Source organism: Kogia breviceps, chromosome 12 (genome assembly GCF_026419965.1).
Source record: "Kogia breviceps isolate mKogBre1 chromosome 12, mKogBre1 haplotype 1, whole genome shotgun sequence".
Classification (NCBI taxonomy): Eukaryota; Metazoa; Chordata; class Mammalia; order Artiodactyla; family Physeteridae; genus Kogia; species Kogia breviceps.
In genome coordinates this window covers 96,893,987-96,919,027 of record NC_081321.1, presented here as the reverse complement: position 1 = coordinate 96,919,027, position 25,041 = coordinate 96,893,987, and the positions used below count along the sequence as shown (strand labels likewise).

At 55.3% G+C, this 25,041-nt stretch overlaps 2 protein-coding genes across 13 annotated transcripts in view; both read left to right on the top strand.

The window, feature by feature from the left end:
- The first annotated feature begins 3,465 nt into the window (after nucleotides 1-3,465).
- A4GALT (alpha 1,4-galactosyltransferase (P1PK blood group)) lies at nucleotides 3,466-23,276 on the top strand. 7 transcript variants are annotated; one of them, XM_067010331.1, is made up of 4 exons: nucleotides 5,315-5,344; nucleotides 19,619-19,759; nucleotides 20,780-21,019; nucleotides 21,383-23,276. In XM_067010331.1, exon 4 carries the CDS (start codon nucleotides 21,426-21,428, stop codon nucleotides 22,488-22,490), a length of 1,065 nt encoding a protein of 354 aa, XP_066866432.1. In that variant the 5' UTR covers nucleotides 5,315-5,344; nucleotides 19,619-19,759; nucleotides 20,780-21,019; nucleotides 21,383-21,425; the 3' UTR covers nucleotides 22,491-23,276. The 7 variants fall into 7 exon arrangements, with proteins under 7 accessions (XP_066866434.1, XP_066866431.1, XP_066866433.1 ...); XM_067010333.1 differs by lacking the exons at nucleotides 5,315-5,344; nucleotides 19,619-19,759; nucleotides 20,780-21,019 and adding exons at nucleotides 3,466-3,703; nucleotides 4,774-4,892; XM_067010332.1 differs by lacking the exon at nucleotides 20,780-21,019 and having other exon boundaries at nucleotides 5,273-5,344.
- The window catches only part of CYB5R3 (cytochrome b5 reductase 3), a 72,018-nt gene continuing 52,238 nt past the window's right edge, over nucleotides 5,262-25,041 (top strand). For 2 of the 6 annotated variants that reach the window (XM_067010338.1, XM_067010339.1), the window contains exon 1: nucleotides 5,279-5,344. The gene's annotated coding sequence lies outside the window, so the exon portion shown is untranslated. Of the gene's footprint in view, nucleotides 5,345-19,618; nucleotides 19,760-25,041 lie in introns of all 6 variants that reach the window. The other 4 variants (XM_067010340.1, XM_067010335.1, XM_067010341.1 and 1 more) reach the window with 4 other exon arrangements.

The window sequence follows — 25,041 nt, the reverse complement described above, 5'->3', positions numbered from 1 at the left end:
CGATGGTAGCTCTGGACACCTGCAACCCCTCTGCGGGCTGGACAAGGTTTCGGCTTTGGAAGGAGGCCAGGGTGGAATGGAGGCCAGGCCACAGGTACAGGAGACACATGGGGCCTGTGCACGTCAAGGAGAGAGGGGGCTGGCAAAGGGCCTGAGGGCTCCTGTGTGAGGCACGGGTGGGTTGAGGAGGAAGAGTCCACTAGAGGATGACCAGTCAGAGGGTCAGGAGGCCAAGGGCACGGAGAGTTCACGGTCAACTGTCAGATGCCACCAGGAGAATCAGAGAGGCAGCCTATAAACCACCCGCTGCATTTGCTGACAGAGCTGTTGCTATCAAGACATCTCAGTCCCTAGAGCTATGTGGACCCTAAAGCTCTTCTACCTCATAAATAAAACTTAAAAACCCTATTTTTCTTGAGTATTCCAACCTTGATTACAAACTTGAATAAGTAAATCCCTGTCAATTTAAACTGCAATAACAGATTTTTTTTTTATGGCTGCATCCGAGAACGACACTGTCATAACATTTATACTTAAAACCCTTGTAAAATGTCAAGACAGTGAACGTCGTTTCCAACTTGGCTTTTGTTTCTTCTTAGGGATTTTGCTGTATTTGTTGTGGTTTCTCCCCAGGGCTTTGTTGATGGAATTTGGATACCCTCTCCTGTTTGTGATAATCTCCCAAGATAAGCTGAGGTCGCTGCATCTGGATGTTTGACCTCAGTCCTTGGCTAGGACACAGGGCTTGACTGTCTCTCCTGGGGTGACACTTGGCTAATTAATCATTGTGGACATATTCTGTGAACCCTCCTTCTCCTGGACAGCTGAGGGTGAGCCCGCGCTGCGTGCCTGAAGGAGCCCCAGCAACCCGGTGGTCCTGTGAGACCACCACAAGTCAGCCTTTCCTTTCGTGGTGCAGTTTCCACCTGCCCCCGGCCTCCAGCCCAGGGCTCTGAGTTTACTCTTTTCTGATTACACAGATAAAGCAAACATGTCTCTCTAATTAGTTAACACCAATAAAAGAAACAAGATAGATACACAGACTAACACATCCCAACTTAATAAGTTCCATAAAAATTCAAACAAGTCATATGGCAGTCATCTTTCTTACACTACAGCCCTCTTTGAAGGCATTATGGTAACGTTTCACTTTTGAGTATCATTATAGCCATGGCTTTTCACAGAGGGAATTTATTCAAATTAGCTACATTTCCATGAACAACTTTTTTTTTTTTTTTTTTTTTTTTTTGCGGGTACGCGGGCCTCTCACTGTCGTGGCCTCTCCCGTTGCGGAGCACGGGGTCCGGACGCGCAGGCTCAGTAGTTGTGGCTCACGGGCCCAGCCGCTCCGCGGCACGTGGGATCCTCCCAGACCGGGGCACGAACCCGCGCCCCCCGCATCAGCAGGCGGATTCTCAACCACCACGCCGCCAGGGAAGCCCCATGAACAACTTTTGATGCCTGTATTGTTATGGGTCGGCTGGCACTGAGGAGACTTTTGATTGTTCCATCGTCTTCCCCCTGCTTTCCTAGTATTTCTGAGGGTGGCCTTACTTCCTGGCCACAACAGGACAATTCTGGACTGTTCCCCCACTCCAAATTTTTTTTTTTTTTAATGTTCCAAGGAACCCTGTTTTCCTTTGGTGAAGAAGGTCTTAGAAACCAAAGTCTGGGCACTGGGGTGTCTCTGAGACTTGGGGGTGGCAGACCAAAGGTTACTGTGGCTTTTGGGCCACTCTTGTCCGAAACAAAGCTGGAAATGCTGATATTTTTAAGGTTTTAAGTTTACAGTCAATTCTTTCAGTCTGTTGTTTTGTTAACAAAGGTTAACAATACTGTTGTTCATCCTATATTGATGGGATTTGGCCACAAACAGGTCACTATGACACTGGCAAAAGCCTCCATTCCCAGTGGGGGACAGGAAGCAGATAACAGGCAGGAAGGGAAGGATCAGAAACAACAAGTGGAGGTGACTCTTTGGAGAAACCTGGTGGAAGGCAGGAGAGAACTGGAGGTAATGGGGTGAAAGGGGGGACTTTGCTTTTTGTTTTCTTATCTTTTCATTAAAATGGGAGAGGCTCCAGCTTGCTTAAGGTGGAGCAGAAAAGTGCTACAGTGAAAACTGTATCAGTAAGGGCTCTTCTTTGTACAGGGAAAAAGAATCCAGCTCATCTGGTTAAACCAAACTTTATCGTGGGGAAGCCAAGGGCGAGTCAGATCAAGCCCAGAGAGACACAGAGGCTCCAGTGATGTCAAGTTCCACTGCATGCGTCTCGGCCTCCCCGGGGGACGGGCTCTGTTCTGAGACGGGTCGTCCCTTCATCTGGTGGTGGCGAGGCGCCATAAAGCTCTGCTCTACACGCCCCCCACTCCTCGTCCAGAACGAGGTCTGTACACCCGGTGCCCACACAGTAGAAAGAGGATACCCTTCTCTCCCAGAGTTCAGCCAAAGTCCCTGGTGGCCAGGCTGTACTTCCCAGGCAGCACTTTATAGATGGGTAAACTGAGGCCAGAGCAGGGCTGGCGCCTGGGTGCTTCCATCCCCATTATCGCCTCCCCCAAAACTGCCCCAACAGCCAGGCCAGGTCAGACTAGAAGGGATTTGGCCTCAGAGTCTGACAAGGGCTCAGATTCTAGTCTCTGCCTGTCTTAAACGTAATGGCTCTGTGAGTTTGGGCCAGTTCCCATCTCAGCCTCAGCCTCCTCATCTGTAAAATGAGGGTGATGACAGCATGACCTCAGAGGATTGTTGTGAGATTAATTAAGCTGCAAGGAGGCAGATTCCCCGGGGATATCTGAGCACAGCCCAAGACATGGCCCCCAGAAGAAAGCCATTGCCTTCTCAATTCTGGATTTTTTTTTTTTTTTAAGTTCTCTGCTTAGGTCCAGGGGCAGGTCTCTGCTAGGTGCTGGCCTGTCTTTTACTGCCTCTGTATATCTTGTGAATCTCACTTCCTCACAGGGAGAAAACAGGAGAGAGTTCAGCCCTTAGATAGGCCATGGGATCCCCAGAGCCTTAGAACATTGCTTTATTCTCATTTTTACTGTTTCCTTCCGTTCTAGGCTAGTGACAGTGGTATCCCCTCCAGGGCAGTAATATAAAGTTTCCTTTAAAAATATATTTATTGGAATGAAAAAGCCAATATACAGAAAAAGTATTGTGACTATTACCAGCGGTGAAAGGGTACAGGTTTATCCATTTCACACATGTTTGCTGGGTACCCAGTTACTGTTCCAGACACTGTTCCAGGAGGGAGTCACAGCAGTGAACAAGGCAGCAGGAACCCCCTGCCCTGCGGAGCTCACATTCTAGGGCAGCGGATTGGCAATAAAATAAATGCCTAAGAGAAATGTGAAGCAGGTCACATGGTGATGCTGATAGGTGTGGGGGGGGCAGGAAGAGGAGTGGCAGGAACAAAGGCCCTGGAGGGAGGGAGAGCCAGCAGGGAGGCCAGTGTGGCTGCACAGGGTCTGGCTGATGGAGAAGAAAGGGATGTGGTCAGAGGGCAGAGGTGGGGCTTCTGAGTTCAAGGAGGAGCCACTGGAGGGGGTGGGGAGGAGGAGGGATGTAATCTGGACCTAGTTCTACCATCATCTCTCTGGCTGCTGTTGGACAGGGGTTTGGGGGAGGCAGGAATACGAGTGAAAAGAGGCCTCCGCACTCAGCCTGTGGAGGGTCTGCTGGCTTGGACAAGAGGGTGAGGTGAGCAATGTCAGATTCTGGGTATATTTTCAAGGTGGAGCAGATGGGATTTGCTCGTGGAGTGGATGTGGGGTGTGCGGATGTGGGCAGAGAGAAGAATCCAGGTTTCGGGCCTGAGTACCTAGAACGTGGAGTTTTCGTTAACTGAGATGGGGAAGATGCAGGAGGACAACTTTTGGGGAGAAGATCAGGACGTTGGATGGCGTGAGACAAGGGAGGTCTCCAGCACACAGTTAGATACGTGAGTTTAGGGAGGGGTCCAGGCTGCAGGCCACATTTGGTGTCATCCTCAGCTAGAAGCCTCCAAAGCCACAGGTTGGGGTGACATTTCAAAGTTGGGGGGGGCTGCTACAAAAGAGAATGGGGGGGTCACCAAGGAGGAGGAGGAGAAGCAGGCAATGTGGTGTCTGGGAAGCCAAGAGAGGACGGTGCATCAGAGGGGAGGAAGTGGGCAGCGGTGACAGATACTGCTGGAGGGACCAGTAAGACAAGGACAGAGACTCAGCACTGCGCCCAGCAAAATGAACATCACCGGGGCCCCCAAATGACAGACCTGGGGGATTAGTGCGGAGAGGGGCCGGAGCCTGATTAGATGGGTTTTAAAGGAGAATGGGGGAGAGAGACTGCAGACAGCCTGGAGAAACAACCCTTGGAGGACTTCTGCTGTAAAGGGAAGGGGAATGAGGCAGCCGTAGCTGGAGGGGGCAGAGGGGGGTCTTAAGAGTGTTTTGTGGTGGTGGTTTTTCTCTCTGGTTTTAGTTTTAGGATAGGAGAAGTAACAGCGTGTGAATTGACACGAATGATTGAGGAGAGGGGAGAGAGGGCAGAATCGCTGGATCAGTGTTGGCTTGAAGGGTGGGATCTTGTGGACAAGTGGAGGGGGCTTCCGGGCCAGCTGGGCCAGTTCAGCCTGGTCCCCAGAGGGAAGGGGGGGTTGGGCACCATCTCAGGAGGTGGACGGATGGGTGGTGGAAGCTGGTGGGAATTTTCTTCTGAGTCGTTCATTCAACGGCACATACTAAGAGGCAGACTGTTCCCGGGGCTGGGATGGAGTGTTTGCATTTTCTCAGTGGCCGGGGCACTGGTCATCAGCTGAGTGAGAGGACGGGCGAGGAGGAAGTGAAGACAACACAGCAAGTGCGCAGTGGACCAGGCGGAGAGTGAGAGGAGAGAGGACAGAGCGGCGAAGGTAAAACACTGGGCGATGCAGGCAAAACGTTTAGCACGGGTCACACTGTGAGGAGGTACGGCAGCATCAGGCAGGCCCAAGTTCCAATACCGGTAATGCCCCTTCTCAGTTGCTTGACGCTGAGTTACTTAACCGCCCTGAGCCTCGTTTTTCTCATCTGTTAAATAGGGAACGTGGGATTATAAACCCTTAGAACAGGCGGCAGGGAGGCACGGCGAGCGCACCACGCCTGCTGGCCCGCGGCTTGGTGATGGTCCAGCCCCGGGCGCCGGGAGCGGCGAAGATGCGCGGGACCCCTCAGGGGCGGGGCGGGGCGGGGCTGACCACGCCCCGGGCGTGAGGGGCGGGGCTCCCGCCTGCCCGGCTCCGGGCACTCGCCTCCCACCGTCTCGCCGACCCTGCCCGGCCCGCCGGGCCCAGCTGGCCGCCCCCCGGAGCCGCGGGAGCCGGAGGTATGAGGGGCTCTGCGGAGGGTGCAGCTGGACGGGCTCCGGGACACTGACCTGGGGGCTCCCCGGCACAGGTGGGGAGGAGCGCTCCGAGAAGGAAGGGGAAGGGACAGGGGCTGCGGAGCGGTGGGGAGGGCTCGGCCGCCGCCCGCCCGGGCCACCTGTCCCGGAGGGACCCTTGTGTGCGCACCGACTGGGCGCGCTGGTCCCCCGGCCGCCGCCTCCACCGCAGCCGCGTCCCAAGTTGAGCGCGGCGGCTGGACCAGGAGCCCGGCCCGCGGAGGGAGGGCGCACCCCGCCCGGGAGCCCCCCGGGCAGCGCCGCCCGGCCCGGGGTCCCTCGGCGGGAGAGAGGGCCCGCGGGGGCGAGAAGCCCGGGTCCGAGTGCGGGCTCCGCCGGCCCGCGCTGCGTCCTTGGGCGAGTCGCGCCGCTCTGTCTGGGGCGGGCGGGGGGGGGCACGGAATCTCCCCGGGAGGCCTCACCGCCCGCTGCGCTCGCCCCCGGCCCGGGAGGGCGCGCCGCTGGGGAGAGGGCTGGGGGCGGCCGGCTGGACGGAGACTGCGGGGGATGCGAGGCGTCCCCCCGGGCCTTCAGGGATGTTGAGGCTTTGGACGGCCGACAAGGGGGAAGGGCTCTCCAGATGGAGGGACGGCCTGGGTCGGTTCCGGGAAGCGGGGAAAGTCGGGCCTAAGCGCTCGCTCTCAGGGATCCGGCTCCTCAGACCACTCCCTCTTTCGGGAGAGCTTCCCTCCCTCCCTCTCCTCCAGATGGGAAACATTGAGTCCCAGTGGGAGCAGTGGTGTGCTTGGGAGAGGCTCTGGCTCGGAGGTCCAGTCGCAGAGTCCGCTCCCCTTCCCTGCTAGGGGAGCCCCCCTGGCCTCAGTTTCCGCATCTGACACCTGCGGGTAGAAGTTCCCACCTCCTCGCCCGACTCAGCTGAGCCTCTAGCTCTGAGAGGGTTAAAAGCCACCCCTCTCTCAGAAGGACACCCTTTGGGTCTCCCCCAAATGCTGAGCGATTGACTGCTCTGTGGAGGCCCCTTGGGGTCTCTGAAATCGATCTGTGCCCCCCTTCAACAAACAGCCGGGAGCCCCTGGTATGCTCCGGCTCTGCCCCCCCCCCCCCCCCGCACCGCCTCCACTCCAGCTGTCCAAGGACTTTCCCTTTGTTACCTCCTCCCGCTGAAGGAGGAGTCATCCTGCTCAGGCTGACAAAGCAGGGCCCAGGCTAGCGGGGGACTAACCCCTCAGTGCCCACAGCCAGATCCCCTAGGGGAGTCCCCAGATCGGGCCCAAATAAAAACGGGAAAAAAAGAAAAGGAGGGTCGAGATGGACCCCTCTCAGTTGTTCATTTTCCTCCCAAACATGTTTCTAGGGCCTCTGGCGCCTGTCCCTCCTCGTCCGCTAGGGTCATGCGATAGATATCAGAGGACAAACACCGAAGTGGAAATTCTGTAAAATGTGTTTTGCTTCCCTGTACCCGCTGAAGCCCTATAGCTGCCTAGGCTAGTGGACTTGCTCCCGGTGTGTGCAAGGGTCCCAGGTCCCCAGTGCATGCAGGCTTGGCAGAATCTTTCCAGGTGACTTACTTGGAACATCAGAAACTTGTGACTCACCATATTACCTAATCAGCCCCGCCAGCAGCTCCCAAACCCACGTGGCCACGGTGGTCCAGACCTTCAAGGCCCCGGGGCAGCAGGGGATGCAGGTCCCCTCGGGTCTGAGTTGGTACCAGGGCAGAGTGAGACAAGGTGGCTGCCGGGGACATTTTGAACAAGACCAGAAGAAAGGGTGGATGAGAAAAGGGAAGCTTGACGTGTGAAAACGGCTCTTTCCCACCACAACTCCCCCACCCCGCAGCTGCTGCACCTCCAGGTGGGTAGAGGGGGTGGCTCCACCTTTGACCTGGCTACCCAAGCTGTGCTCAGGCAGTGCTCTCTGGAATGCACTTCCTTCCAGCCAGGTACCTCTTAGGTGTGCCCTCAACTCCCACTGATTGATCTGCATTGCGTTGCCTTACCCCTTCTCTCCAGATTGGAAGCTCCTGGAGGGAGGAAGCTTGCCTGAAGCCCAGTGCCCAGCCTGACACATAGTAGGCATTCACTACGTTTTGCTTGAATGAATTAACTGAAAGGAGTAGGGAAAAAAAAGTCATATTCACATCACTTGGAGAGAACTATTGTTAAAAGTTGCCCTTTTTGCCAGACTTTTAAAAAAACACATTGGTACATATTTGAGTGTCTTGTTTATATAAACATTTCAAATTCCTCACCTTTCTCAAATTATTTTTTATATTTTTCAGTGCTTAGATATTGTTACATCTTATTTAGTTAATGGATCTCATTTGACATTTAGGTTTTTTTTTTTTTTTTTTTTTTTTAATATTTGGCTCTTTTAGATGTTACATTGAGTTCATACATAAATTTATATATTGCCAGAATTTTTTCTGGAAAGGGAATTACTTGGTAGTCACTGTATTTGAGCCTCTAGAATGGTTATACCTAGACCCAGCAGGCAGGCTCTCCAGAGGGACTGTACCGTTGCCTACTTCTTGGGCTATGAGTGTGCATTTCTGTTATTTCCTGGAAATGAAACTACTGGGTCAAAGAGTATGAACATCTAGGATCTTTGTGTGTTTCTTAATCATTTGTTTGAGTTCATCAATGAGATATTTGCCCCTTGTCTGGTCTCTCTGCGGCAAAAATCTTCTCCCAGGTTATCATTCGGCTTCTGTTTTTGCTGCTGATGGTGTGTGTATTTGAGCAGCACGTTGCTACTTTTTATTTTACTTTATCTGTGTGTGTGCTTTTCAATAAGGTAGACTTGGCTGCACTTATAAGCTTCAGGGAAAGAGCCAGAAGAGGGAGTAGCTGCAGCTCCTGGAGAAGGAGGGGCAGGTGGGTAGAATGAGGTCCCAGAGGACGCAGGAGGTGGGAGGGGTCTGGAACTGGTCCACAGGGATCTTCTGAGCTGATGAGGACAGGAGGTGTGAGGGAGGGGGCTGGGAGGACATCTTATGAATCGTCTTTGATCTTCCTAGAGAAGGAGGTAAAAGAAGCATCAGTGGAGAGAGGGTTCTGCACCCGAGGTCCCCAGCTCCCTGTTGCTGTTTGCCCACCTCATTCCCTTGAGTCCTCCCTGCTTCCCTGGGAGGTAGCAGGTGTTATCACCCCCACTAACAAACTGCAGAGGGAGGGGAAGTGCCTTGCTTAGGGTCAGTCAGCTGATGAATGGCAGGGCTGGGTTCAAAGAAGGCTCTCCCTGCACTAACCACATGCCCTTGAGAATCGCTTTCTTCTCCGAGCCTCCATCTCTAGTAGATACCGGGAAGCGGTACCCATCTTACTCTGTCTGGTGCTTGGTGAGTGAGCGTCCCTTCCTCCCCTGTCTACTTCTGTTTGTCTTCTCTCTGGAAAGACCCCAGTGAGTGCAGGGCCTTCCAGCTCCACAGGTTGGCCATAGGACTAGGAGGGCCCCTTCCCCTTCCCTTCCTTGTGGGTGCCCCTGCACAGCCTCCCCTGTACCCATGCTCTGCCCCAGCAGGAGCCACGTCCAGCAGGAGCACACAGCCTTCTCGATGTCACACCTGTGCAAAGTCTGAGCTGCTGGGTGAACGTGAGAAAATGGGAAAAGAGATTTTTTTTTTTTTTTTTGCGGTACACGGGCCTCTCACTGCTGTGGCCTCTCCCGCTGCGGAGCACAGGCTCCGGATGCGCAGGCTCAGCGGCCGTGGCTCACGGGCCCAGCCGCTCGGCGGCCCGTGGGATCCTCCCGGACCGGGGCACGAACCCGCGTCCCCTGCATCGGCAGGCGGGGACCTCAACCACTGCGCCACCAGGGAAGCCCGGGAAAAGAGATCTTTACATTCTGTGAGCAGGCTTGGTCTGCAAGCACGGAGCCCAGAGATGCACCCCTCCCCTCCCACGTGTCTGAAGTCTTCAATTGCTTCTTCCCACAGGCCTCCAAGGCAATCGCCTGAGTTGAGGGCAGGCTTCCATGAACTAAGCCCCCTCTAGGTTCCAGGCGCTTTGTTACCTGATCTTTTTTAAACCCTCTCAGCCATCCTGTGCTGTCAGCCCCATTTTACAGATGAGGGAACTGAGACTCAGACTCAAGCGCCTCTTTACCACAGTGAGATCTGAGCCCCTGGCCGTGTTGCAGTCCCAGGTGAACTTGGCTCCTTTCACCTGGCAGAGGGTGTTTGAATCACAGCTGTGCCTCATTTCCAACTCAAACTGTAGTTGATAATAAGAGGACCTGCCTCTCGCAGCTATTGGGAGGGTTAAACGAGTTACTGAAGGAAAACCGCTTCGACAACATTGGCTGTGCATGGTAAGCCCTCGGGAAATAGACACTCTTGTTATTATTAAACCACACACAGCTCCATGCCTGACGCGGAGCTTTTAAAAAATGTTAACTCGGCCCTGCCCGTCCCTTCCTGCAGTGAGAGGATAGGAAGGCGGGCACGCCCTGACACCGGAGAGAACTTGGACTTTTAAAAACCCTTCCGGAGACAAGTGAATGATCTGTATCTAAAACCTTAAATTACATTTCCTTTGACCCAAGCAGCTCATTTCTAGAAGCCAGTCCTATAGAAGCGATTAAGGATGTGTTCACATATGTAAGTGCTAAGAAACTCACCGCAGTGTTGTCTATAAAAGCAAAAAGATAGAAGCCACATTTCCAGTAGTCGAAGTCGTCAAGATGGGATACAGATGATGAGATACAATGTAGCCCTGGAAAGTTAAGGCATGGAGCTGTGTTTACTGAAATAATGGGAAGGCATAGCATATATTTACAGACAGTTTTATTCGGGTAGAATTTACATACCATTGCATACGTACAGTTCGATGAGCTTTAAGAAGTGGGTCTGGTCATGTAACTACCACCACCATCTAGTTTTAGAAGACGGGGGCCCTGCATATTTTTAAGTGAAAAATAAAACCAGGTGTAAAACGGTGGGTGTAACAGGATCACTTTTTGTGCGTCTCCTGTCCACAGCTCTGTGTAAACACTGCTCGGTGTGAGTGGAGGCGTCAGAAAAGGACTAGAAAGGGTATTACCAAAATGCTGACATGGCATGTGCGCCCCCCCCCACACACACACACTCTAGAAAGACTGGGAGCCCCACCGGCTGTGATCCCACTGTTGACGAAGTGTCTGTGTATGCATGCTGTGGAAATACAGAGGCAGTACCCAAAGGTGTGAAGAGAACCGGGACAGCAATTGTGGTGGATTCTTGGCAAATGGCCCTCGTCTTACCTATGATGGTGAGGAGGTTGCCGGGTGGGGGAAGGTGGAGGAGCATTTTGGGGAGAGGGAAGAGCATGTTGCAGAAACTTGGAATTCCCAGTTTGAGCAATAGAGAGGAGTTGGTTTTCCTGGCAAGGTTTTACCATCATTTTCAAAGGCATTGAGGGAATCGGTATGGCTCTCCTGTATCCCCCGCCACTCAATCAGTCATCACGCATTTTCGGTGCGTCTGCTATGTGCCCGGCCCTCCCTAATTTACAGTCTCCGGCAGGGTGGGCCGCATCTGGCTCATCGCCCAGTTTCCTCTGATCTCAGTTCACTCCGAGGCCAGATTCACCCTGGCCCCTCCCCAGAGGACTTAGCCGTGGGCTCTGAAGGTCTGCCGGTGGTCTAGGCTGTGGGTGAAGCACAGGGTTTGGGGTGAGGGCTGCTTACACACGTGCTCCTTTGGAAGGTAGCCACGAGCTCCTCCCGTGTGCCGGTGTGTGCGGCACTGGGGACCCAGCCCACGGGCCACAGCGAGAGCTGTGCCCAAATCCAGGTGGCTTCCTGGAGGTGGTGGCTCTACTCACCTAGGTCAGGAGAGACCGAGGAAGGAAGGCCTGAGACTGAGGAGCAGACACTCCTGGGTGGGTGCACCTGTACTAGCCGGGTAGCCCCTTTCCTCTGTACCTTAGTTTTGTCGTCTGTAAAAGGGGCCACCGTGGCAGACACGAAGACACAGGGCGAGTGGCGCTTGGTAGGGCGCCTGACAAGCAGCGTGTTCTTGGCAAGTGGCAAACTTTCTACCTCTTCTGCTCCGGAAGTTCAGGGGCAGGGGGCATGTTGCAGAAACCTGGGATTCCCAGAGCCTGATGGTTTGAGCAAAATGGCAGATGTCAGCTTGGCTGGTCTGGAGGTCGTGGGCCTGGAGAGGGGCAGCGCTGAGGGGAAGTGCCCGCAAGGCCTCAGCATTGTGGGGTCTGTAGACCTTCTTGGGGCTGAGGCAGGAAGCCAGGGAGGAGGCTGGGGTAGTGGGTCCCCCGACAGAGACAGAGAGGTGGGGAGAGCTGAGCTGGGCTGTGGCCACGGCACTGACCGGGCAGGGAGAGGCCTGGGGGAAATCTGTTCAGAGAAGCTCTCCCCCTCCTTTCCTGTCTACAGCTCCCTCTCCCCTGGATTATCACAATAGCCCCATAACTGCTTTCTTGTTGCCGCATGTCCCCTGGGGTATAGCCTTAAAAAGCAGCCCGATCTTAAAGATTTCTTTAAGACATAAGTCACATTAGGGAATTCCCTGGCTGTCCAGTGGTTAGGACTCCACGCTCTCACTGCCGAGGGCCTGGGTTCAATCCCTGGTCAGGGAACTAGGATCCCACAAGCTGCACGGTGCCGCAAAAAAAAAAAAGACATGAGTCACACTATAACCCTTTCCTCCTCAAAATCTCCCAATGGCGGCCCCTCGCAATCAGCTGTCAAGTCCTCCCTCAAGGCCCCCCCATAGCCCAGTGTCCCCTTATCCTTCTGGCCTCCTCTCCTGGTGCCCTCATCCTCCCACCTTGCTACTCTGGCAGCACCTCAGGCACACATGCCTCGGGGCCTTTGCACTCACTGATTTTCCTCCCTGGACAGTGCTTTCCCCAGGTATCCACACAGCGTGTGCCTCACTTCCTTCTGGTCTCTGCACAAAGGTCAGCTGTGCAGAGAGGTCATCCCTAACCATTCTGCATAAAGTGGCACCCCAGCCCCCAGTCCTCCCAGTCCAGTTTCCCTGAGGGCGAATGTGTGGGCGTCCAGATTCATGGTGTCTTACAGCTCCCTGAACTGAGCAGAAAGTGACTCCATCCTGCTCATGAGAAGCTGGCCCCGGGCAGCCTGACCTTCAGCCCGGGCTTCACTGCAGAGCGGCAGTGACCCTGGGAGGGAGAGGTAGCCTCGGGGAGGAGAGGAGGTCCGAGACTTGGAGGCAGGCATACCTGAGGCAAAGCCTACTCCCCCTGCCCCATTTACTAGCGATGCTGGGCTGGGAGGGTCACCTTTTCTCTCCGGGACAGGTGAGTACTCAGGTACTTCAATATTTTGTACCCTCCGATGGAGAAGCAGAACGTACCAATTACACTTTCCAACAGTTGTAATCTGTACCTGCTCATGGTTTACAGTTTGCAGATGTCACTCCCCTAGGTTGCTTACCTCCTTTGATCCTGGCTTTCTGGGCAGTTTAGAGATCATTTACTCATTCTTTCAAAAAATATGAATTAAGCACCTATTATGTGCTAGGGTCTGTGCTGGCCATGTGGGACCAGACGAATAATTAGAAGTGGCTTTGGTCCCTGCCCTCTGGGAGCAGACGTTGTTTCTCATGGTATCAGTGTCGCTGAGTATTTAATCAGTCCCTTCAAGAAAGACCTTGGGTTGTTTCTAAGCGTTTGCAGTTGCAAACAAACCTGTGACCAATACAGATATCACTCACCTGTAGGATAAATTCACAGACTGGAATGGCATGGCGACAGGGTACGTGTATGTGTAATTTTGGTTTTTTAATATTTATTTTTGGCTGCGTTGTATCTTCCCTTGCTGCACGTGGGCTTTCTCTAGTTGCAGCGAGCGGGGGCTGCTCTTCATTGCGGTGCGCGGGCTTCTCATTGCGGTGGCTTCTCTTGTTGTGGAGCATGATGGGCTCTAAGCGCGCGGGCTCAGTACTTGTGGCACGTGGGCTCTAGAGCGCAGGCTCAGTAGTTGTGGTGCCCGGGCTTAGTTGCTCCGCGGAATGTGGGATCTTCCTGGACCAGGGCTCGAACCCATGTTCTGTGCACTGGCAGGCGGATTCTTAACCACTGCGCCACCAGGGAAGATCCTGCACTTGGTTTTGATGTTTCATTCTTTTGGTGTGCTGCTGAATTCTATTTGCTTGTCTCAGGATTTTTACAATAATATTCATAAGCAATATAGGTCAGTAGGGTATCTTGCGCAATCTTTGTGAGGTTTTGGTGTCTATGTTATACTTAAACTTTTTTTAAAGTGTTCCTTTATATATTTTGCTATTTAACACTTTTAAAAGCATTGGAGGGCTTTCCTGGTGGCACGGTGGTTGAGAGTCCGCCTGCCGATGCAGGGGACACGGGTTTGTGCCCTGGTCCGGGAAGATCCCACATGCCGCGGAGCAGCTGGGCCCGTGAGCCGTGGCCGCTGAGCCTGCGCGTCCGGAGCCTGTGCTCCGCAACGGGAGAGGCCACGACAGTGAGAGGCCCGCGTACTGGAAAATAAATAAATAAATAAATAAATAGTAGCATTGGAATTTTCTGTTATTTAAGTTTGTAAAATTCCTCTTTAAAAATGTCTTGCCCTGTTGCTTTTGTTTCTTAATGATCTTGTATAATTCTATTTCTTAAGTGAAAGTTGGCCTGTCTAGACTGTCTGTTCCAGGAACAGGCTTGATTTATTACATTTGTCTAGAAATTATTTTTTTCCGGTTTTAAATTTTATTTGCAAAGTACTATCTTATGATTTAAAAGAAAGTTTTCCTCTGCTTCTTTGGTTACTTTCCCAGTTGGCATAACTTAGTTTGCATTGGGTGTTCTCTCCTCATCCTTTTCACTTTCTGTTTTCCTTAATTAGGTTAATGGTGATTTATATATTTTATTGAATTTTTTCCAAAGAGCCAGTTTGGGGCTTATTTCTTAGTTCTACTGCTTATCTGCTTCCTAACTTTTCCTACTGTAATCTTTCTTTCCTTGTTCTTTCTGTTTATTTTGTGGTTCTTTTTCTAACATTTTTAGCCTGGTGCTTTCTTTCTTTCTTTTAAACTGTCCTGTTTTACTTGTCACATGTATTGGAGGCTGTGAATATTCTTTTGATTTTTTCTGCAGCTGTATCGTATAGATTCAGATTCATGATATTTTAATTATGGTTGTTTTCTAGAAATCCTATAAATTCAGTTTGTATTTTGCCTTTTGTATTTTGCCTTTTGACTCAAGAATTGTCCAAGAGGGCTTCCCTGGTGGCACAGTGGTTGAGGGTCCGCCTGCCGATGCAGGGAACACGGGTTCGTGCCCCGGTCCGGGCATGCGGCGGAGCGGCTGGGCCCGTGAGCCATGGCCGCTGAGCCTGCGCGTCTGGAGCCTGTGCTCCGCAACGGGAGAGGCTGCAACAGTGAGAGGCCCGCGTACTGCAAAAAAAAAAAAAGAATTGTCCAAGAGAGGGTTTTTAAAAAAAATTTCCTGACTTTTAAATTAATCTCTAGTCATACTGCCTTGTGATTATAAAATGTCTGCATTTTTTATGTTTATGGGTGTTGCTGAGGTTTTCAATTTTTATAAATGTTCCATCAGCTATTGAAAAGAAAGTGAATTGAGAGTTTGATACAGAGTAGTACCTTCTGATTATTTTGTAGGTCTTCTGAATTCTTATTTGTGTTTCTTGGGCTTAGAGAGGTGAATTAATGTTTGTTATTAGTGTATTTCAATCTAGTTATTCTGATATCCCTGTAGTTTCTTCTTCCTGAAAATTGCTGCAGTGTTTTTGGTGCAGTGTGAATTATACCACTTAGCATTATATGTGGCCTTTCTTTGTCTCATTCAGTGATGTTTGGCTTTAACTCCCATTGTCAGATACTAAGATTATGGCCCCAGCTTTGTTTTTGTTTGTATGTGTCTTTAAACCTTTGCTCATTCTTTTACTTTTAACCTAACTCACGTTTTTTGATGTTTGTCTCTCAAGTACAGGGTAGAGTTTGGTTTTGCTTGAGATCTAAACTAAAAATCTTTTTCTTTGTAAAGATAAGTGAGTTAAATCTATTTATATTTATTGATATGACTGATGTCTGTTATCTTTTCTCTCGTGCCGTGTGCGTATGTATGTACGTATGTGTCTTTGTGCATGTGGGAGGGCTATATTCTTTATTCTTTGACTGTGTGGTCTGTTTTCTTTGATTTAAAAAAAAATAGTCTGATATTTAGGAAAGCTTGTGTTTTTGTTCCAGTGGCTACATTTATATTTATCCTTTATATAATACCCTTAGGGACTTCCCTGGTGGTCCAGTGGTTAAGAATCCACCTTCCAATGCAGGGAATGTGGGTTCAGTCCACGGTCAGGAATCCCACATGCCGCGGGGCAACTAAGCCCATGCGCCGCAACTACGGAGCCTGCACGCCACAACTAGAGAGCCCACGTGCAGAAGGATGCAGCAGACTCCCCTGTCTCCTCTGTCACCCACTGCATCTCCCCGGGGTCCCCAGGCCCAGACCTCCCAGTACATAATTAATCCTGGTTTCTTCTGCTTGGCATGGGGCACAGGTGCCAGCTGGGGCCTTCGCGTCCCTCGCTTGGGGAGCAGCTTACCTGGGGCGAGGGGAGAGGCAGCTGCCCCTCCAGGTCCTTTCGGTCCCGTCAACCTGGTCTCTGGCCCCTGTCTCTCTCTGTGTCTTTCCATTGCAACCCTGCCCCCGATGTGGTGTCGTGGGGTCAGGGACCAAAAAAAAGGCATCCCAGGGTTGCCTGAGAGGGAGAGAGATGGAGGGAGAGACGGACAGACAGACAGACAGACCTGGAGGGGCAGCAGGGAGAGGAAGAGGTGGGAAGGACCGAGACAGAGACCGGGGACAGAAAGCAGGAAGAGAGGACGAGACGGGGTGGGGTTAGGGCATTGATTGATTGCTGATTGATTGACTGATTGGAGAAATCTTCAGAAGGTGTGATCATTTGCTTTGAGGCTCTCCTTTCCTCTCAGGTTGGGGTCCGCCCTCCATTTCAGAGGACAGGGTCCCATCAGCTGCTATCTCCTCAGTCCGGTGGCTCTCCAGGAAGAGAAGGACCCTCTGGCAGTGCCTCCTCTGCCCTTCCTATGCAGATCTGCCCACAGGCGTTGGTTTCCAAACCGCCCCCCGCCCCCCAACCAACAGCAGAGCCAGCAAGGTCCAAGTGCAGGTAGAAATGCACGCAGTACCTACGGCCGTCCCCGCGCTCCCCTTCCACGGGTGAGGAAACTGAGGCCCCTGGCATTAAGTGACCTGTCCCAGAAGTAGAGGGCAGGCAGCTGCCTGCACCCCCTGAGGCCACATCCAGAGCTGGTTCCCAGCCCCCAGGGCCCGTGGGAGGGAAACACTGGAGAAATCACAACCCTGATATCCAGCCGCACGTGCGCCGGTGTGAGAGCTGAGTTCTGGTCCTGCCTCGGCTGTGATTCTGTGTGGGTTTGAGCATATCTGAGCCTCCGTTTCACCCCCTCTAGCATGAGCGGCTGGGCAGGTCGTGTCTAGTTTGGGATAGTTCGTGGCTCCCCGGTAAGTGCCAGAGGGCTTCTGTCTTGTGTTCGCTTGGTCCTGTGCAGGTCCTCTCGCGCTGAGCAGGTCACCAGCATCCATGGCACCTTCTAAGCTCTGAAGATAGAAGGTGGGGCCCATCACTGTGGCTGGGGGAACACAGCGCAGGCGGTAGCCAGACCTGAATCACGGGGCCACCCCAGAGCTGGGAGTGGAATGTGTGGGGCAGGGGTGGTTCCCCAAAGGAAATTGGGGTGCTGTTGTCAGAAGTGGGAGCGAGGACGTCCCTGGCGGTCCAGTGGTTGAGACTCTGCCTTCCAGTGCAGGGGGTGCAGGTTCGATTCCTGGTCGGGGAGCTAAGATCCCACGTGCCTCGAGGCCAAAAAACCAAAACATAAAACAGAAGAAGTATTGTAACAGATTCAGTAAAGACTTCAAAAATGGTCCACATCAAAAAAAAAGAAAAACTTAAAAAAAAAAAAAGAAGAAGTGGGACTGGGTGCTGGGCGAGCAAAACCAGCGGACCGCCTCCCCATCTCCCCTGGGAACCCCAGTTACACGTGACTTATAACCCTTTTCTCCTGCCCTGGGCTGGACACAGGAGCCCAGCGAGGGTCAGGGGTGGAGCTCCCCTGCTGCGGGGCAGAGGTGGGTGCAGCCCATGAAGGGGCGATGAGCGCCCAGTACGGGAGCCTTTTCTTTTTTGTTGGTTTTTTTGTTTTTTCTTAGCGGTACGCGGGCCTCTCACTGCTGTGGCCTCTCCCGTTGCGGAGCACAGGCTCCGGACGCGCAGGCTCAGCGGCCACGGCTCACGGGCCCAGCCGCCCCGCGGCACGTGGGATCCTCCCGGACGGGGGCACGAACCCGCGTCCCCTGCATCGGCAGGCGGACTCTCAACCACCGCACCACCAGGGAAGCCCCGGGAGCCTTTTCTAGGCGCCTGAGCCTGGCCCCCGCGGCCAGTGCTCCCAGAGTGGGGTCCACAGAGCTGGTGCCGAGGGCCAGGTCAAGAGGGCTCTGGTCTGACCTTTAACCCTCTGTCTCCACCAGCCATGCCCTTACTTCCAACCTGAGATGGATCTCAGGGGATCTTGATGACAGGGAGCCACCGAAGGACTTAGAGCAGAGATGTGACCACAGTCCTGTGCTAACTGGGAACACCTCCTCAGTGCAGGGCTGGAAGTGGCAGGCAGGGAGACAGGAGGTGGCAGGAACATGCCAGGCTCGACTGACAAAGGCCAGGACTGGGGCTGCAGCCGGGAGGCCCACGTAGGGGACCGGGAGAATGCTTTGAGCCTGAGGTCACACGGGTATTGCGCTGTGGCCAACTTAACCTCATACACAGTTTCTGTTCCCGGGTCTTGGCTCCAACACCAAATACGGTGCTGCCGGCGTCTGTCCCCCTCAACCACGGCCGGCCAGAGCTCCCGCCTCCCTGACAGCCTCCTGCCCCCCACGCACCGTGGCAGAGCCAGGCCACTCCTGCGCTGCGGGCCCCCAAGCAGCCACGGCCTCTCTCCCTCTACCTGTCTCTGCACTCATTGGTGTGGTTCGTAGTGGATCAGAAATACTCAGGACCGAAATAGCCTCTCTCCCTGCAGGGGAAAACCAGGGCCAGGGGAACACAAGGTTCTTGGTTTACATAGCGGCCCTGCCACTCACAGCCCTGGCCGGGGGCTCCCAGGCAGCCCACCCTCCTGTGACCTGTGCTTTCCTCACTCACATGCTCACCGGCTCATTTCATGACTCGCTCATTCATTCACTGATCTCTCGTAGATCCGCTCACTCATTGGTTTGTTCCTCATTCACTCACTTGGTCCACACGCTGAGACACTCACTCACTCGATGTTTATTTACGACATACCAAGACCCAGGCACTATTCTGGAGGCTAAACAAAACACACCAAACACAGAAAAATACCTGTCCTCATAGGGTTATGTTCCAAATAAATGACCCAAACAAACAAGTACAAAAACGTACAGTATGTTAGCATAAGTACTAGGGAGAATAAACTAAAGGGGGAGGCTGTGAAGTGGTGGGGGAGTTGGCGTCTTGGAGGGGCTGGGGGGGGCCCGTGGGAAGATGATGCTTGAGTGGAGACCAAAGGGAGGTGAAGGGAATGAGCTGTGTGAACACCTACCTGCAGGAGGAGCTTTCCAAGCAGAGGGAAGGGCAGGTTGCGGAGGCCCTGGGACAGCTTGGGGGGATGGGCTTGAGAAAGAGCAAGGAGGCCAGGCGGTGATGGGGAGAGAAGTGGGTGTGAGGTCAGGGTATGGGGACACGCAGCACCTCGTGGACTGGGCCTCCCGCGTCACTCAGGGTCTGGGCAGAGGAGCCACCTGGCCGGACTTGTGCTTTTAAAGCGGCCCCCTGGCTGCTGAGTGAGCGAATCGGACGGCGAGTCCGTTTCCTGTGTGGCTACTGTGCCCCAGGCACTGAGCCGGGTCTTGGGAAGAGAGGTGTGCAGGCCCCCACGGCGCTCACGGAGGCCCATCTGGCTAATTCCCTTCTCATCAAGTGTCACCTCCTCCAGGAAGCCACCTTCTCCAGCGTCACCTCCCCCAGGAAGCCACCTTCTCCCGCTCTGCTGGCCCCTTTGCTCCATTCAGCCATCAGCTAGTCTACTGTCCTTGTCTCTGTGCAAATGGCCTCCCCCGAGGCTGAGCGCTCCTAACTCTTCTCTTCTCACAAGCATGTTCCCTAAGGGGCCGAGGGGCCCAGACAGTGGAGGAATCGCCGCAGGCCCAGCCTGGCCGGCCTCACTCTGTCTCTCGCCGTCTTTTGCAGATGGGTTTGCAGGCATGGAGAGCGTGCGGAAGGACCGAGTTCTTGCTGGCAGAGGAGGCGGGCTGTTGAGCCAGGGCGTGTCTCCAGGAGGCTGCCAGGCTGCCTGGGTCCCCACCTCGCCACCGTGGGCTGGCCATGCTGGTCAGTTTCCAGCCCATGACGTGGTCACGGTTCCCTGCCTCAGCCTTGGGGAGCAAGTCACGGGCTCCTGGCACCACCCTCGGGCCACAAGACCCCTCTGTCCTGGGAGGGGTTGACCCCGGCCCCCCCCGGCCCCCAGGCTGCACCCAGTCGCCCACCGCTTTGCACCCAAGCTTCCTGGCCTCTGAAGGGGAAACTCTGCAGCTGCCCCCTGGGGTTACAGTAAATGGCGGCCAGGACCGTCCAGGTCAGTGTGTACCGAGTCCCCAGGTGCCAGGCACAGTCACACGGTCGCCAGCTCTGTCTGCCAGGCAGGATGGCGCGGTGGAGAGAACACAGACTTCGGAGCCAGGTGGCCTGGGTTCAAACCCCGCCCTGCCACTTGCTGGCCAGAGGAGTCTGCATGAGTTACCGCGCTTCTGTGCCTCAGTTCCCTCACCACAGGGTGGCGGCGAGGGTTTAATGAGTTAATATGTGCGGAATGCCGAGGAGGTGGCCTGACGTGTGCGTGGTGGGCAGGCGGTGTTCACTGAATGAAGGAATATAACCCTCGCTCCAGTATGACCGTCCTGCTGCTGGTTCACGCAGACCCGGGGGCCCTCACGTCCCAGGCATTCACACAGCCCCACCGCGAGCCTCTCCTGTTCCTCCCAACCTCCTGCAAGGCACCCAAGAATGTTCCTGCTGCTGGCCAGCAGCAGCCTGGGCATCGGGAGAGAATGAGAGTCCAAGGGCAACAGTACTAGTCAAGTCACAGACTATATATAGCACAACCTCCCCGTCCCTTTCCCTCCAGGCAGGGGCCGGGGGAGCCGGGGGCCCAGGAGACCCCGTCATGTCTTGCCCAAGGGCTTCGGGACCCGGCCAGCGTGCCACGTGCCGAGAGGCCTCCCGGCCTGCTCCTGAGCGAGCTTGGCCGCCAGCACCCAGTCCCCCCGGAGCCCCAGGCCTCCTGCTAAAATTCCCCGTGGCTGGGCTTCCCTGGTGGCGCAGTGGTTGACGGTCCGCCTGCCGATGCAGGGGACGCGGGTTCGTCCTCCGGTGCGGGAAGATCCCACATGCCGCGGAGCGGCTGGGCCCGTGAGCCATATACAGGCCTCTGAGGCTGCGCGTCCGGAGCCTGTGCTCCGCAACGGGAGAGGCCACAGCAGTGAGAGGCCCGCGTACCGCAACAACAACAAAAAGTCCCCGTGGCTGCTGGCAGTTCTTCCTCTTGGACCAGCTCCAGGCCCGGCTGGTGGAACTGAATGGGACAGAGAGGTACATGCGTTGGGCCTCAGATCATAGGCTACCACCAGCCTGGTAGTTCAAAGGGTACAGGCCTTGCCAGGCAGAGAGGCCAGACCCTGCCCGGGCCCGTGTTGGCCGCACGTCGTGGGTGGTGCTGGCCCAGCCCTTGGGGAGCTCACAGGTATGTCACAGAGTGAAAGGGACCCTGCTCAGAGCTCAGTCCGTGGCCCGCTGCCCCCAGTTTACAGATGAGGACGGAGATGGGGCTCTGAGCACCTGGCAGGCCCGTGGGCTCTGGAAGCCGCGTCGCCTGTGGCTGGTGTTTGTAGGAAGTGTCTCTCCTGGGTCAGGGATGCCAGCAGCCTGCCCGAAAGCGGTGCTCGTCTCTTACAGACCAGCCACTTCCTGCCGGAGGCTCCTGACGTCATCCGGGGAGATGATGTCCAGGCCTCCCGACTGCCTGCTGCGGCTGCTCCGGGGCGCCCGGAGGCGGCGGGTCTGCACCCTCTTCGTCATCGGCTTCAAGTTCACGTTTTTGGTCTCCGTCATGGTCTACTGGCACACTGTGGGAGAGCCCGGGGGCCAAGGACAGCTCTCTAACCTGCCTGCCGACATACCCTGCCCGCGCTTGTCCCCCCACACACCGGCCCCCGGCACCCCACCTCCCGGCAGCATCTTCTTCCTGGAGACTTCTGACCGGACGGACCCCAGCTTCCTGTTCACGTGCTCGGTGGAGTCAGCAGCCAGGGCGCAGCCTGAGTCCCGGGTGGCGGTCCTGATGAAGGGGCTGCCCGGCGGGAACGCCTCCCGGCCCCGGCGCCTGGGCCTCTCGCTTCTGGGCTGCTTCCGCAACGTGCAGCTGCTCCCGCTGGACCTGGAGGAGCTGTTCCGGGACACGCCCCTGGCAGCCTGGTACGCGGCGCTGCAGCAGCGGTGGGAGCCCTACGTGCTGCCTGTGCTCTCCGACGCCTCCAGGATCGCGCTCATGTGGAAGTTTGGAGGCATCTACCTGGACACGGACTTCATCGTCCTCAGGAACCTGGGGAACCTGACCAACGCGCTGGGCACCCAGTCCCGCTACGTCCTCAACGGCGCCTTCCTGGCCTTCGAGCGCCACCACGAGTTCATGGCGCTGTGCATGCGTGACTTCGTGGCCCACTACAACGGCTGGATCTGGGGCCACCAGGGCCCGCAGCTGCTCACGCGGGTCTTCAAGAGGTGGTGCTCCATCCGCAGCCTGGGCGAGAGCCACGCCTGCCGCGGCGTCACCGCCCTGCCCTACGAGGCGTTCTACCCCATCCCCTGGCAGAACTGGAAGAAGTACTTCGAAGACATCAGCCCCGAGGAGCTGTCCCGGCTGCTCAACGCCACCTACGCCGTCCACGTGTGGAACAAGAAGAGCCAGGGCACGCGCTTCAAGGCCACGTCCAGGGCACTGCTGGCCCAGCTCCACGCCCGCTACTGCCCCACGACGCACAAGGCCATGAAGCTCTACTTGTGAGGGGCCTGCCTGGCTCCCTCCCTGCACCCGGCGTCCCGAAGGAAAGGGCTCGGCCACCCTTCCTGGGGAGACGGGAGCTGCTGCAGCGCGGGATCTGGGGCGGGCGGCGGGGAGGGCGGGGAACTGTCGTTCCAAGAGCTGTTACTGGAAGGCCTGCTGCGGGTCCCGGGACCTGCTCCCTTCAAGCCAGCGGGAGGCTGGTGGGACGGGTCTCCTCTACCGCCTAGGCCAGTGCACTGTCACAGGGTAGAGGCGACCAGTGGTGGGGGAAGGGTGCCCAGCCAGAGTCCGCTGGAGGGCACCGGGTGAGCGTCCTGGGTCTTGCAGACGACAGGCGCTTCCGGCAAGTATGAAAGCGTCTTCCGGGGCAGCGCGGGAAGCAGGCAGGCTGGGGCCGAAGTGCCCACGAGGGGAGCGCGGAGAAGCCCAAGGAAAGGGGGTAGGAAGGAGGGAGAGGAGGCCGCTTGTGGGGTAGCCGGGAGGCACAGCCGGCTTCGCGAGCCCAAGGGGTGGGGTGCTTCTGGGGTTTGGGTTTCTTTTCCAGGGGGGCCGAGGCCGGCAGAGCTGGCCTGCGAGCTCTTTGGGGGAGGGCCTGCCTGCCCGCCTCACCCTTCCTTCCAGAAATGTTGCAGGAGTGACACGTGCCGGCTCCCCACTCACGGGCGGGGGGCCCTGGAGTTCTTGTGGCTCAGGAAAAGCATTTTAAAGGAGAAACAGCCCCGACCCTACCACAATAAACACAATAAAAGTGAAAATAATAAAAACAATAAAGGTGACTCACCAACATCCAGTGCTTTTTGCTTGATGATATACATTCATCCTCACCGTGAGCCCCGCCCTGCAGCTGAGCAGGCAGCTGGGGCTGGCGGTGGCGGTGGGGGGGACGTGCCTGAGGTCACGCAGCCTGCCTAGGTGGCGGCGAGCGGGGGCCGGGGACCTGGCCGCTGGGCAGGCTCACAGCCGCGATACCTCCGTCAGGCCCCATGCCCACCCCCACCCCATAATGAGCCTGAATCTATTCGAAACTGAGCCAAATAAGGAGCCCACCGCCAGACTGGGGGCATGTACCTCCAAGCTTAGAGGAGGCCCAGGGAGGGCCCCACGACACACAAGGCCGTGAAGCTCTGCAGGCAGCTTCTGCTGGCAGAATCCAGAGGCTCTAAACACCTCCCGCTCTGGGGGGGTGTGAGGCCTCTGGGATCTCTCCTGCCTCACCCTGGCTGTCTGGCCGAGAACCTAGGAGAGACAGAGGTACCATGCTGGCAGCCCCAGGAATGGGCAGAGGAAAATCTGCTCCTTGCAGGGTGAGGCCCCAGCTGGTCTGTGTGGAGAACGAAAGCTGCCTGTGAGAGGTGGGCGTTCCGCCAGGCTGGAGAAGCCCTCCCTGTAGGAAGCTAGGATGGGGGATGCTGTCAGAACTCTGGGGTTCAGTAGGCTGCCCTTTGGCAGCCGAGGGGGAGGTGTTTAGAGGCCTCTGGATTCTGCCAGAAGAAGGTCTCGGCCAGGACTGCCCTGGTGGCGCAGTGGTTAAGGATCCACCTGCCAACGCAGGGGACACGGGTTCGAGCCCTGGTCCAGGAAGATCCCACATGCCGCGGAGCGACTGAGCCCGTGCGCCACAACCACTGAGCCTGTGCTCTAGAGCCCGCGAGACACAGCTACTGAGCCCGCGCGCCACGGCTACTGAAGCTCGCGCGCCTAGAGCCTACGCTCCGCAACAAGAGGAGCCACGACTATGAGAAGCCCACACTCCACAACGAAGGCCCAACACAGCCCCAAAAATAATATAATTAATTAATTTTTTAATTTTTAAAAAATGGTCTTGGGCAGCCTGGTAAGGAGGTGAGATCCATGGCTTTAGGGGTATTCAAGAGCAGGTAATGTATTTGATGAAAACCATGAATACTGTGTCAGTTATTTCTCCAACCACAACATCACCTCACCTATCTTGTAAAATTTTTTTAGAATGAGTAGATTTTACTTTAATAATACAAACAATATCTCTCTCTCTCGAGCAAGTGGGATGACCTCTTAGTGTGGAACATTGTTTTTGTTTGTTTGTTTTTTGTTTTTTTTAATTTATTTATTTATTTTTGGCTGCATTGGGTCTTCGTTGCTGCGCACAGGCTTTCTCTAGTTGCAGCGAGCGGGGGCTACTCTTCGTTGCGGTGCGCGGGCTTCTCATTGCGGTAGCTTCTCTTGTTGCGGAGCATGGGCTCTAGGTGCGGGGGCTTCAGTAGTTGCAGCACGCGGGAGTAGTAGTTGTGGCTCGCGGGCTCCAGAGTACGGGCTCAGTCGTCCTGGCACGTGGGCTTAGTTGCTCTGTGGCCTGTGGGATCTTCCCGGACCAGGGCTCGAACCCGTGTCCCCTGCATCGGCAGGCGGACTCTCAACCACTGCGCCACCAGGGAAGTCCCGAAGCACTGTTTAGTCACTTGGCCGTCATATCATGAGTGCCTACTAAGTGGTCACGTACAGAGATGAAACAGACACGTCACTCCCTCACCCTAAACTCTTCCATGGCTCCCTGTTGCCTAGGGAACAAAGCCTA

Excerpts from the sequence above, each read along its gene's own strand:
- A4GALT (XM_067010333.1), top strand. The coding sequence starts at position 21,426 with ATGATGTCCAGGCCTCCCGACTGCCTGCTGCGGCTGCTCCGGGGCGCC.